This window comes from Martes martes, assembly GCF_963455335.1.
Source record: "Martes martes genome assembly, chromosome: 10".
Lineage (NCBI taxonomy): Eukaryota > Metazoa > Chordata > Mammalia > Carnivora > Mustelidae > Martes > Martes martes.
The window spans coordinates 50,260,392-50,274,697 of record NC_137898.1 but is presented as its reverse complement, the minus strand read 5'-3'; the positions used below and the strand labels follow the sequence as shown (position 1 = coordinate 50,274,697).

Genomic DNA, 14,306 nt, shown 5'->3' with positions numbered 1-14,306 from the left:
GCCCGGGTGCCCCTCGCCTCATACCCCGTGACATGCCCGGTACACGATACGGGACTGCAGACACGATCGTACACAGTGTGGCCAACCTGTGCCTGTACACACGTGTGCATCCGCGTGCCCCCCAGCTCCTGTGTGTACATGTCTGTCTCTGGCCTGACACAGACACGGGACGTGCCAACACACACCCGGGTTCTTTCCGTGATACTAGTGGTGTTCATGCACGATGTGTGTAACAAGTGTGTACCTTCCATGTGACAGATGCCGTCCTGGGCACAGGACATGTAATAGGGAGCAACACGGACCAAACCCATGCCCACATGGAGCTCCCGGCCAGTGGCCTCACCTGCACAGTCTCCCACCAGTGCACACACACACACGGGGCGACTCTGGAAGGAATTGGGAGCCTGGGGCAGCCCACACAGACCTGTTCATTCCCCCATTGCAAATCTAACCTCCCTCCTGCCCCCTGCTGGGCCATGGGGCCTCGCTGGCTCAGGCTAACCCAGTTAGTCTGTGGGTAGGAAGGTTCTGGATGGACCGGGATTAAAAGGAGATGGCCTGGTGTTGGGGAGGGGCAGTCCAGACTGAGCTTCTGGAGGTAGGGGCTTGAGTTCTAGCTCTGCTGCTGACCTGCCCAGGGGTTCCTAATGCCTGACTCCACCTTCTGGGTTTAACCAGTTTTATGACTGAGAAGTCGGACTTGACAGTTTCTCAGGGCTGTTGCTGCTCTGAAGGTCTATGAGAGCCTGGGCTCCAAGGCCTGGTGAAGAGCAGAAGGTGAGGAATGAACGGGGACAGAGCAGGGTCTCTTTCCACCATTCTGTCCCTTATCTGTTCCCCAGGGGCAGGGAAGAGGGAGGTGGCATCCCCTGGTTCTGAAGATCCCTGGACCTGGCACTCTATATTTTGGGAGAGGTAGTTTCCAGAGTGCCTGTGACAGCTGTGTTGACTCTGCCATGGGCAAGTCTCTCCCCCTGGAGCAGGCCCTGAGCTAGGGGTGCAGGCCCCAGGCCTGTGGGGCCCCTAGTAGGTTGAAGCAGGGGTCCTTGCTGACCAAGAGCCTCACTTCTGCAGGGAACGGGGCCTGAGCACTTTCCTGTTCCGGCCTCACTGTGGGGAGGCTGGCTCCATCACCCACCTGGTGTCTGCTTTCCTGACCGCTGACAACATTTCCCATGGGCTGCTCCTCAAGAAGGTAACCAGGCGACTCACGGAAGCCTTCCCTGCAAGGCTGGTCCTGCTCTGGCCTCCCCTGGGGAGGAGTGGGATCACCTGTGCTCCTGTCTGCCCCTGAGAGGCTCTGGCCAGTGACGTTAAAAGGCTGGGGCTTTTATCTGGGTCAGGCTGTCCATCGTCATCTTGGTTTCGTATTTAATTATGAAAGGAATACAATCAAACACATTTCAATTTGGATTTTCCAAAAGATGGAGAAATGGGAAAAAAATCCTTATTGCTATTACTTCAAAAGAAATATCCATTATTAGCTTTTTGGTATTTAGAATTCTCATCTTTTTCACCAAAGCATATTTCTTTTTTTTTTTTTAATTAAAGCAGTCCTTTTTTTTTTTTTTAAGATTTTATTTATTTATTTGACAGAGAGATTGATCACAAGTAGGCAGAGAGGCAGGCAGAGAGGGGGAAGCAGGCTCCCCACTGGGCATTGAGCCCGATGCAGGGCTTGATCCCAGGACAGAGATTGTGACCTGAGCTGAAGGCAGAGGCTTAACCCACTGAGCCACCCAGGCACCCCCCAAAAGCATATTTCTAACATGCTTGTTATTATGAGCACAGGTTTTTTGTTTGTTTCTGCTCTTTGAATAAGCATTTTTCTGTGCTGCAACATAGTACTTATGTTCATTCTAAAGGAGGTTAGAAGGATGGCCCACCGCTTGGACAGTTTATAATTGATTCACCTAGTCTCCAATTGTTGGACAGAGTCCATCCAATTTTCCGCTTGTGTAAATAATGCAGCTACAAACTCTGCCCATTTGGTCTTCTCCATAGTTTGGATCACTTCCATAAGAAGGATGTTTGCTCAGACTCTTCTTGTGCCCTGATCCTGGGGCGGGGGCGGGGGGTGTCCCAATTCTGTGAGGGGCAGGGAGTACATCAGAAAACCACTCTAGCCTGGTCAGGCCTGCCCCTTCCCATCTCTGAGGAGCTGGAGTGTTTACAGACTCAGCCTGTATGTTTGTGGTCAAAGCAGCAGAACCACCAAAGTGTGGATCTCTCGGGCTGACCCACTGGGGGAAGTGCCTGGGGAAGGGGGAGCAGAGTGTGTGTGGGCTGGGGGCAGCCTGGGGCCTTTCAGCTGCCTTCCTGCCCTGAGCTGGGTCTTGTTGGGAGCCAAGACGGGGCAGAGGGCAGCCCAGGAAGAGAGGGGCATGAGATGAACTTGCAGGGAGGGAAGGGTGGGTGGGGTCTGGGTGCCCCGCCTTTGGGGAACTCTGGGCTTGGTGAGGGAATTGCACAGACACTACCCAGACCCTGAGGCTCCTGCCCTCCCTTCCTCCCTGCCCTCTCTGGCACTCATCACTGAGTTTGATGGTTCTTTTGCAGAGTCCGGTGTTGCAGTATCTCTACTACCTTGCTCAGATCCCCATTGCCATGTCTCCTCTTAGCAACAACAGTCTGTTTCTTGAATATTCCAAAAACCCTCTGAGGGAATTCCTGCACAAGGGACTGCATGTTTCTCTCTCCACCGACGACCCCATGCAGTTCCACTACACAAAGGTGAGGATGTCAGGCGCCCCAGCAGGCCCCAGTCCTGGCCCGTCCCCCACACTGCAGGCCCTGGAGCGCAAACTCAGTTCTGCTTTTGGGGTGGGGCCTGGTGCCCAGTGAAGGCAAGAGGTATGCTCCTGGTGAGCGAGAAGTGTTCCTTCCAGGAGCCCCGTCTTTGGAGTTCTTGGACCCTTGAAGGCACAGTTTAATTTTTTGCCCTCTCAATTTTCCCTTTCTTTAGCTTTTACTATCTCTGTGATGTTGGTTAAGTTACTTGATCTCTATCTTATTCCTCTTCATCTGTAGAACAGGGATACAATTGTCTCTATGTCCCTCTACTTTATTGTGAGGATTCATAAGATAATGAACCATAGTCTATTTAATAGAGCGTCTGAATACAGCACATACTAAAAAAGCTAACATTTGGTTAACACTATTATTATTAGAATACTTGGGATCTGCAGGGCAAGGGAAGAGGAAGGGAGAGATGAGGCCATGCCTGGGGACCAGCCACTGACTAGTGAAAATAGAAGTGCCCGAGTCTTCTAAGACAGGCTATCCAAGCTTTGGGGCTCAGGACCCCTTTATACTCTTAAGAATTAAAGACCTTCAGAAAGCTGTTGACTACATAAGTTATATCTAGTTATTTTTAAGTGTATTATAGAAACTAATGTGAAATTGAAAAATATGACTCATTTCAAAATAGCATTAATAATTCTATTACATGGTAACATAAATAGCAATTTTTACGAAAATTAGTCACATTTTCCCAAAACAAACAAACAAGAAAAATGGCATTGGGAATGGCATTGTTTCACATTTTTGCAACCATCCTTAATGTCTGGCTTAATAGAAGACAGCAGGATTCTCCTTTCTGCATCTGCATTCAATCTGTTGTGATGCCTTGTTTTTATCAAAGCATATGACGAAAATCTTGCCTCACAAAGATAATGGTTGGGAGAGGGATGCCCTTTCAAAAGGCCTCAGGGACCCTGGATCTCACTTTGAGAACCGCTGCTCTCAGTTACAGAGGCAGTGGGGTGTCCAAGAGCTTGTGACCAATGGCAGACATCTCAAATCCTAGGGGATAAAGTGAAAGCACAACTCAGACCTAAATTCCCTTGGATTACTGTCTCACCGCCTGATCATTTCTCATTCTCTGCTTGTCATACTTATTCAGATTAACTTTTATTTTTGGACAATCTTCAGAAAGTGATGTGAAAAAGCAAAGCTACAGAGCACGTACTTAACATGTGCATGACCAGGGAGACTGTCGCAGGAGAGCAGAGGCAGGCATCCCCATGCCTGCCACAGGGCTTCAAGCATGTGCCAGTCAACAAATCCACGTGGAGGCATTCTCTAAGACATCTCTCTTGGGAAACCTGCTAATCTGCCAAAAATGCTCTTTAGGAGTTCATCATTTAAGGGGGTGGGGTGGGGTGGGAACGTTGTTCGGTTATCCAGGTGCCAGACTTTAAAGAAAAAGTAAAGCTGCAATGTCTGTCTGATGTTTCTAGCTTTGGAGATGTGTGAAGGATTGAAAGGGGATATCCTACTGTCTAATACATTTCTTTTCGGGGGGGATCTAGGAAGCCCTCATGGAAGAATATGCGATTGCAGCTCAAGTGTGGAAGCTGAGCACGTGTGACCTGTGTGAAATCGCCAGGAACAGCGTGCTGCAGAGCGGACTCTCGCATCAGGTACGGGCGGTGACAGTGCTGTCCTCTGTCCCTCCTGTCCAACACACATATGGTGGGCGCCTGCGGCAGGCCTGGCACTTTCTAGGCGCTGAGATCCGTGAAGACAACAAGCAGTGTGTCTGTCACACTGAAACTCATGTCCTAGAGAAACCTGGGGAGACTCCTGAATTTTCAGGGCAGCTCTTTGACCCTTTCAGACCTCTCCTCAAATGTGACCTCCTCTGAGAGGCCCTCCCTGACCACCGTTCTACAGTAGCCCCATACTTGCCATTAGTCTCTATCCCTTTAATCTGGTTTCCTTCGACATTTATTACTACTGACATCGTAATATGTAGTTACGTGTTTTGTCTTTCCTTCCAGAAGGTGAGTTCCATTACAGTAGTTCCATTGGACTGTTTTGTTCAGCATTATATCCCTAGGGCCTAGAATAGGCACATAGTGCACACAGAAGACACTCGGTCTTTCTTGGATAGTGAATAGTAGTACCTAGATTGAATAAAAAGTTGTAGGGATGGGACCTGGACATGAGTATTTTTACAGCTCCTGAGGTGATCTGATAGGGAGCCAGATTTGAGAACATGGTGTCTTAGGATCCCAGGGCCCTTCCCTGCATGACATCACTGGTACAGCTGCTTTGGTGCCGCTCTTATCGGATGCTGATGCAGAGAAGAGCTAACGGTTCAAGATTCAATTGTGCAGACCTGCTTCCTAAGACTGGGCCTCCCCAGAAACACCTGTTTGGCCCCGTCGGCTCTCAGGAGGGACTGAGTCTTCATGCCTTCATCTTGCCTTCTTAATTGCCAGCAGCACTGGGGGGAGGGTCTTATTTTTGTCTCCTGATCAAGGAAAGCACAGTCAGAAATGAAGGGAATGAATGTGGGTGTCCGGGTGACATCCTTGAGGATACAGAGGATACAGAGGCCGGGGAACCATGTCCTGGCGGAGGATCAGCTTCAGGGGTACTGGTCTCATCTGGCGTGGCCAATGTCAAAGCTGCCATGTGGTTATAGAAATCAAACCTAAGGTTTATGGTTTCATTTGTACTTTTCTGGTTCCACAGGAGAAGCAAAAGTTTCTGGGACAAAATTATTATAAAGAAGGACCTGAAGGAAATGATATTCGAAAGACAAATGTTGCTCAGATCCGGATGGCGTTCCGATATGAGACCCTATGCAATGAGCTCAGCTTCCTGTCTGATGCCATGAAATCAGAAGAGATCACGGCTCTGACCCAATAGGTCCAGCAGTGGACATGCATCTTAACTTTTTGGTTTAATTTCAGGTCCGCTGTGATTAACAGTGGTCAACATACCAAACTAGGACCACCCTCCACGGAGAGGAGGCCTCTAAAGAACTTTCAAACTAGTGATTTTGGTTGCACCGTTCACTTTAAGATCTAACATGCCCACTTCTGTTAGTATTTCTGAGTAATAGATGGTGACTCCTCCTTGGGGATCTGGGAGCTGGACACTTGTCTGTACTCATTCCAAATTTTCCAAATATTTCTCTTGAAACCACTAGTGCTTGCACTGTTGGGGCCAGGATCTTCCAAGGTCCAGTGCCTACTGACATGAGGTCTGTGTGGTTTGCTGCCAAAATCCTCTATAGACCCTGCAGGCTGGTTGGTAGTTGTTCATTTCAGCCTCTGGCTGGCTGGCTGCCTTAAACAAAACCAATTTCAAAGCTCCCTTTCATAAAGGAACTACTTTGAAAGAATTAAAATAGAAAACTTCCTTCTTGGCAATTTGCATTTTTTATGAATTTCGTACACTGTTTATTTAGCCCTCCACCCTCCTTTCTATTTAGGAAGCCAAATGTGCACACCGAACCAATCGCTCCTATTTTGTGTCTTGGTTTTCTTATCTGAAAAGTGAGGGTTTGGACTAGATGAATGGTTTTCAAATGTTGTTCTGTGAATCCCCTCCAGGGCTGGGGGAGGTTCTGGGTGCTGCCTTCTTCAAAGCAACTCTGCTGTCATCACTGTTACACTGGGCCTTCTGCATATTTTCATTTGAACTCAGGACTGTGGAAAACACAGGATTAGATGATCTCAGTTCCAATATTCTGATGGTAGCCCAATTACCATTTTACTTACGAAGAGTTAGGGCCAGGGAGGTGAAATCTGTTTGGGGTCACACAGATAAGTAATAGGAGCAGAACTAGTTTCCCCGCTCCTTATCCAGTCCTTTCCCCACTATTCCATTAGATATCACAGATGTTAGATTTTTTTTAATCACTATAACCTCTGCATTTTTTTTTTTTTAAGGTGAAATGTCTCCCTTCTCTAACATGCAAACTTCTTCAGAGGACATAGGTGGTCCCAGGGGCCAGGTAGAAAGCACTTTAAAAAAAAAAAAATTTTTAAATCAATTGATTACATATAGTGTATTATTAGTTTCAGAGATAGAATTTAGTGATTCATCAGAAAGCATTTTTTAAGACCAATCTGAATTTAAGCTTTACCAATGTACTCTTCATCTGTGTTACTAGTGCCTGGTACATAGTAGGTGCTCAATAAATGTACATTGAATGAATTTCTCTTTTGGCAACTTTTTAAGGACATATGCTCCAAGTATGCAACAAGCTGCTCAAAGACCTTTCTGTCTATTTCTGTGGGCAAATGCAGATTAAGAGAAGCCCTTCTGAATTATTATAGACTTAGAAGAACTCTATTTTTGCTTGTGAAGATGCTTCTTTGACTTTAGATTGTCTTGTCCTGTGACTTTATAATGCTCATCCCTTCCACTGGTTAACTTAGCATACAGAACAGTAAATGTAGTCTTTTTATTAGGCAGACATGTGTGCTCTTCCAGCTAATGATGAAATTGACTGAAAACCCAGCATTTATCTTACACATTATTTTTGAAAAACCCCCATTTGTATACATTTGTCCTAACATAGCAATTATTGTACAGTTTTTCATTGTCATTTTATCTGTACCAAGTATTTATTTTTAATTATTAAATAAAGTCTGTTAGGACTGTGGCTCAATAATTTAAAGTGATTTCAAGTTAATACTATTTAAAGCAAAACAAAACAAATAAATAAACAAACAAAAAGCAGAATCAGACCATTAAATACAGAGAACAAACTGATGTTTGCCAGAGGGAAGGGGTGGGAGTGTGGGTCACACAGGAAGGAGAGTGGGAGATACAGGTTTCCAGTTACGGAGTAAGTCGCAGGAATAAAAGGCACAGCATAAGGAATATGGTCAGTGATACTGTAATAACATTGTATGGTGACAGATGGTGCCTGGCTGTATTTGTGACAAAGCATAATGTACAGAGAAACTGAATCACTACCTTGTACACCTGAACTAATGTAACATTGTGTGTCAACTATATTGAATAAAACATTAGAAAAAAAGGACATCATGAAAAGTTATCAGTAACCACTAATTTATCTTTTACTAAGACTCAGACATGGATGACTTTCGTAAATACAAATTTTAAACTGAAGTTCACTAGACCCAGAAGGTAAACCTTTACTATCTTTCTCCTCAAACTTCAGCCCTCTTATAGTTCCTGAGCAAAGCCACATGTGTTCCTTTCCCCTCGATACTACTTTAGTCTATTCAGCTAACACTTGTTCCATTTTACCTGTCCTGTAAACTTTTCAGATACTTTTTCAATAGCACTTTGATTTTTATCACATCTTTATACCTAATTGGCCTTGGGGGGGGTTAATCCCTACTTTCTTTTGTGTTCACAGTTGGAATCAAAGGCAAGTGTATACTAGCTCACGTTTGTAGAAGAACAAATTTTGAGGCATGTATCCCTTACTCTAACAGGCTCAGGTTCATGTATGTGTTACTTCAGACTACACTGTTGAAATGATTGATGATACTGCTCTTTGCCACAAGAAAACAAATCACAGCTCCTGGGCTGGTATGTACCAAGGCCTGTCCTGGCCTTTACTTCCTCTTATCCTGGATTAAAACAGAGTTGCAAGCACATCCTTCTGGCTTCCTCTTTGTTTCTGAGCGCTGCACTGGTGAAAGAATATTCATCTTTTTTGGGGTTTTACATACAACTGAAAGTGATATGTTGGTAATATAGCTAAGCACTCAATGCCTGACTATGACTGTTATAAAGGACAAGTGTAACTAACTGCAATGAAAGGAACACTAATCAAAAAAACATAGTTTCTTGGAAATTTTAAAATCCTCAACCTTTAAATAGGCATTTTATCAGAAAGATCAAGGATGCCAGAGAGTAAGGCTATACAGAGCTGCAAGATTATCAATATATTTCTGAGGAGGCTTTTATGTCTCTTGATACCAAAATGTGTACTTCTTCAAGATGATGTACATCAGCAAATTCAATTATAAACTACCATTTCTTCTTATAAAAGGCTTTCCTCTTCTCAGCACTAAGATTCTACCTTGCTTCTCTAATTATATTCTTTATAATCATTTTGAAAGTGATTTTACCTTTTTTTTTTTTTAAAGATTTTATTTATTTATTTGACAGACAGAGATCACAAGTAGGCAGAGGGGCAGGCAGATAGAGAGGGGGAAAGCAGGCTCCCTGCTGAGCAGACAGCCCGATGTGGGGCTCGATCCCAGGACCCCGGGATCACGACCCGAGCCGAAGGCAGCGGCTTAACCCACTGAGCCACCCAGGTGCCCCTTGAAAGTGATTTTATAAGGTAAACATTAAAACTAATTCTGGGTGGAGTATTTTATCTATTACTTTTTACTGTCCAACAGGGTAAAAAGACATGAGCGCAAATGAAAGTCTGTGGCCAACTATTTATATTATGTTGTCATTATGTTGCCCATCATAATGTGGGTGATCAGCTGATTTCCCTCATCTCCAACTAGTTTTTTAATTTCTGGGTAGACAAAGTCAGCCTGTCTGATTTTCTCTCATGAAGGAAAAAAAACAGTTAAAAATGCAAATTCTTCAGACTGCCTTTTAATGAATCCAACTTTCCAATGTTAAAAATCATGGAACCAAAAGATATTTTCAAGCCACCTTATAACCCAGATATATATTAGGTGTAAGGAAATTGAATCCAATTTGAAACGAATTTTAAAACATAGCACACAAACATTACAACTCCCCAGAGCACAATACAAAACGGTTGTCTAAGAAATATAAACATTTAGTATATAAGAATGTGAAACTATGTAAGAAAAAAGTCTCTCCAGTAAGCTAAAATTTACTTGCTAAAGATTATTTATTGCACAATATATCAGTTTGTTCTAAGAATAAAGCAGATACTATTATTCTCAACTTCTAAATTCAGTACCTAGTCAAACTAAATTTTCTAAAACTAAAGTTCTATAGCATTACAGTATGAGTAAACTTCTTGTTACTGAGTTAGGATAGGGAAAACTTCATAACTTATAAAACAAATTCCTTACAGTTCATGAAAACATTTCACAGATCCTACAAGGCACACATCATATTTCCTATCTTAGTAAGTGCATTTAAGTACTTCATATTTGGAAAAGACAAAGCTGTACAGAATACAAAAAGTATACATTTCATCCATTAAACAAATTTACAACTTTTATGATTAGTTATAATAGTAGAACCTACCTAACATTCACATCTAAAGAATTATCACCCAGTTTAATGGAGTGAGCAAAAAACTGTGCTCATTTATTTAATAAGACTAATAAAAACACTTTCTATTTCACAGTAGATCAGTTAGTGTCCTGGAGCTTATACTGGAAAGGAAAAAGGTTTGGGCAACATCAAGTCACTGGGCTTTGTGCTAAATAATTCCTCGAAAGGTGAAGGATTCTGGGAGATAAGATCATTGGCTATACTTGGAAAGACCCAAAACATGTACAGAAACTTTGTTTAATTTTCAGAAACATTCTTTAATTAGGCAATCTGAGTTAGACTCAGCAAGTCTAATCCAAAAGGACAATTTTGAATCTTAGAGCTGGAAAAAGATCTCAGACAACATCTACCCTAAGGTTTTCAAAATATGTCTCATGGAATACTAAGACTTCATTGAGGAGAGTCAAAGTTCTGCAAATCTGACTTGAATTTAATTAAAACAATTAAAAAAATAATTTAAAAAGTAACTCCTATCATACGACTACATTACTCACTAAATTCGAATATCCTGGATATTGCCAATGCATTAATAAATGTTTTTATTGGTTGACTTTATAATATTTATTATGGTATATAAAGTTTACATAAGGGAATTTTTATCAATAAAATATGACTTTCATATAGAGGGGTGGTGTGTGTGTGTGTATGTTGGGGGTATAGCATGTGTGTGTTGGGCTTCTGAGTAAGATTTTATCTGAAAAAAAAAAAAAGAGGCTGTACTTCTGAAATAAAATAAGAAAATAGTACGGATGAAATCTCAGTTTCTAAAGGAACCTACAAACCAGCAGAAGGGACTTTTTTAAGGTCACACAAACCATCAAGTGCATTGCCAGGTTGGTATGCTAGAGCCCCTGGTACCCTGCCTGTATAAACATCCATAGTGAATGTTCAGCTATTTGATACTGAGCTGTCCCCATCACAAATGTCAACCAATTAGTTATCAATATTTTTTGGGTAAAATCAAGCTACCTTTGGTGAGACATTTTTTATAGAAATGAATTATTTAATTTGCATGCCTATTAAACCCCTAGTATCCAAAAATTCTGCCATCAATAAGCAGCAACTTAATTTGCATACTTTGGTATTTTGGAAAATAGTATCACAACTTACCAATAATAAGTCAGAAAAGTTACATGGAGTTTAACACACCTTTTAAAGGAGACATCAGGTTCTAGTTTCATTATATGCTAAAATGTTAATGCTTAACATAAAGCAAAAATTTTACCTTATAAGCAGAATTAAGTAAAAAAATGAAGTGTCACTGAAAATCATAATTCCATTATGATTATACTCTCTCAGAGTATTTCAAAGGAAGTACCGTGAAACAGCAGAAAGCCAAATTATCTCCTAATTTTCTCCATGTTTATGGTACATATGTTTAAAAGCCTAAACCCTATTTTCTCTCTTAATAATATTAGAAATGTGAAGACTTGGAGACCTCAGAAAGATGCCTTCAAGTTAAGAAAATAAAAGCACCATGAACCAATATTGAATGATTTATCATAATTTGGAAATACAAAATTCAGGATCTGTGATGAAGAAAAATTTCCTTCTGAAACTCCAAGGTGCATGAGCATTATCAAAAGCTACTTAGAACAGTTTCTCTGCTGTGGGAAAGCATTTCCAGAATAGCCAAGAAGATTCCCCAGCAGAAATCCATTTACAAGGCAAAATCACGCCTCACCCAAATTATACAGCATGAAAAACAAACAAAAAAGATTTGAGTAAAAAACATGTAGTACCAAGCACACTGCTAAAGTTATGAAATAACTGTGGATCATTTCAAGTAAAAATTATTAAAGGAGCAATAATTAACCACAAGGGGGCATACACACTCCTTAGATTCCAGCAGAAAGACTAATTTAAGTAGTAACATGCACTTTGATGTAGTCTACATTTTCAGTCACTTCAAATTTTCTCTCAGATGGCTACAACTTTTTGACATTCAAGGTTTATTTTAAACCTAACTAAATAGATTCCAGAATACTCCTGCCCTGAAAAATAGTGTTTCAGAAGCCTCTGGAAATGTTGCTGTTACCTCAGCAAAGAATTCAAGAGCAATTAGTTCTAATATATATTAGAACAGATAAATAATAGAAAAATATGGTCTAAAACAGTAGCAAATTTTAGTTTACTATAAATGGAAGACATGGAAAGTTTATCAAAAGAAATGGAACAAATTGTCAGAATAGCGAAAATAAGAGGGAAGGGAAAATTGATTTCTCTGTCTGTACCACAATATCCCTGCATTCTTCTCCCATGACCAAAACGCTTGTAGCTCATAATAGCAAAAGAAGACCTTCACCCCAAGATCATGGCCTATGGGGCTGGCCTGCCTCATCGGCCATGTTAAGAATATAGTTAGCCATATCGTCTTCAGTGGGCGCATCTGATACCACCCAAGATTCATTTGCTCCAGTCATCTGCAGGCGACAAATAGGGCAATTCCTGTGTCGATCACTCCTATCAGAGAAGTCAAATAAAGAACAGTTTGTTTTCTTTTTCTTCTTTTTAAAAAAACCGGTGTGTTTGAAAAGTAATACAGGTACAATGTACATGGTTTAAAAAAAAGCGAACAGCAATAAAAGTATACAGTGAAAAATAAATCTCTTCTTTCCACCCCGATCTTTAATTCTTATCCCCAGGGGCAACTACTGTTAGTTAGTAGTTTCTTACATACTCTTCCAGGAAAAGACTAAGCATGATTAAACTTGTGTGTGTGTATATATATTACTGCTTTTTTTTTTTTTAACTTGTCAATATATCTTATAGGCCATTATGTAGCAGTACATGTTAGAGCTATCTGTTCTTTTAAAACATAACACTGTATGGACAGGCCACAATTCATTTAATTAGTCTCCTGCAGAGGACATTTCAGTTTTCCCCTATCTTTTGCAGCTACAAACAAGGGAATGGAAGCATTCAAGGTTTAAAATAGAAGATGAACCTTAAATGCAGAATAATTTTTCCAATAGGGAAAGAACTTATATATGATCACTTGAATGAGATTATGTTTTCTGAAGGGATTTTTTTTTTGTCTTGACAAATATTATTTTGGAAATTTCAAAAATACCACATTTGAGCCAGAAACATGTCATGCAGGGAAAATGTTTTTCTCCTCATTTCTCAGTGAAATCTGAGACCAAAGTAAATAAATTATATCAATTGCTCTTTGGCTTTTGTACAAAAACTTAGAAATCTGTTCCAAAAACTAAATGTGAAAGCTAGAGCTGGCATATATTATTCAGATTCATTTCTGGTTCCTCAGAGATATTTTATTAAGATAATTATATGTTCTTTTCTGTGCATAAAAGTCACAATTTTGATGGTTAACTTCTGCTTCTGGCCAAAAGGGACCAGATTTATCTTCCCACTTAATTAAAACACTGGAAATAAACATGAAACAAGACTTTCAACACTGGACATCACTGACAACACAGGACAGTCATCCCTGAGGATGAGAAGCAAGAAGGTGAGCCCCAATCACTAGCTTATTGCCTTGAGAGTTTTTAGGCTGTGGAGCAAGCAGGAGAAGCCCAGATGGAGCCTGGCAGACTCTCTGAGTTGAAGAGACATAGCTGAGACTCTCAGGAGGTCAAGGCAGCTAGAGTTCACAGGGCAGAGTACTGAAGTACTTAAGTGCAGAAAGCTGCACAAAGGGAGAATTCTGGAATCTACTGAAGTTCCCCCTAGAGTACATTTGCATGTAAGGAAACTACTTGAGGCTCAGGAATCATCCAAAAGGATTTAAAGGAAGAGTACCCAAAACTCACATAGGGTTTGGGATATTGCCTTCTCTCACCAGACAGAATGGAAAGCCTCCTAACTCCTGGAGCATTGAGCAGAGTAACTCTGAAGGGTCCTGCCTCATTAGTGGGGCATAATTAGCTCTCAACTGAACACTATTCTGGTCCTGCCTAATAAATCACAAAAGCAAGACCCAAAAGGATCAAACTGTTTCCAAGTTACTATATTCCAGAACAAAGCTCAAGGATATTTATAGGAATACAAAAATACCTAGTACCCAAAAAGGTAAAAATCACAATGTCTGGCACCCATTCAAGAACTACCAGGCATGGGGCGGGGGTGGTGGGGAAGAACTACCGGGCATAAAAAGAAACAGAAAAATACAACCCCAAATAAAGAGGAAAAAAATCAATCACAACCAATCCAGAGCAGACACAGATGTTAGAAAAAGCAGGCGAGAAAATTAATGGTTATCATAACTGTATTCTCTGTATTAAAAACACTGGAGGAAAGACCAAACATACGAAGTAGAGACATGGAAGATATTTTAAAAGCTC

At 41.3% G+C, this 14,306-nt stretch overlaps 2 protein-coding genes across 7 annotated transcripts in view; one reads left to right on the top strand and one right to left on the bottom strand.

Annotated features, from left to right (window-relative positions):
* AMPD3 (adenosine monophosphate deaminase 3) overlaps positions 1-7,451 on the top strand; it is a 46,021-nt gene extending 38,570 nt beyond the window's left edge. The window contains exons 12-15 of one of the 2 annotated variants that reach the window (XM_080817806.1): positions 1,075-1,195; positions 2,560-2,733; positions 4,314-4,424; positions 5,485-7,451. In XM_080817806.1, coding sequence (XP_080673932.1) covers positions 1,075-1,195; positions 2,560-2,733; positions 4,314-4,424; positions 5,485-5,661 — 583 coding nt within the window. In that variant the 3' untranslated portion in view covers positions 5,662-7,451. The remainder of the gene's footprint in view (positions 1-1,074; positions 1,196-2,559; positions 2,734-4,313; positions 4,425-5,484) is intronic. The other variant, XM_080817805.1, reaches the window with a different exon arrangement.
* RNF141 (ring finger protein 141) overlaps positions 6,163-14,306 on the bottom strand; it is a 39,298-nt gene continuing 31,154 nt past the window's right edge. The window contains exon 6 of one of the 5 annotated variants that reach the window (XM_080817810.1): positions 6,163-6,446. In XM_080817810.1, coding sequence (XP_080673936.1) covers positions 6,431-6,446 — 16 coding nt within the window. In that variant the 3' untranslated portion in view covers positions 6,163-6,430. Of the gene's footprint in view, positions 6,447-9,321; positions 12,466-14,306 lie in introns of those variants that run through there. The other 4 variants (XM_080817811.1, XM_080817808.1, XM_080817809.1 and 1 more) reach the window with 4 other exon arrangements.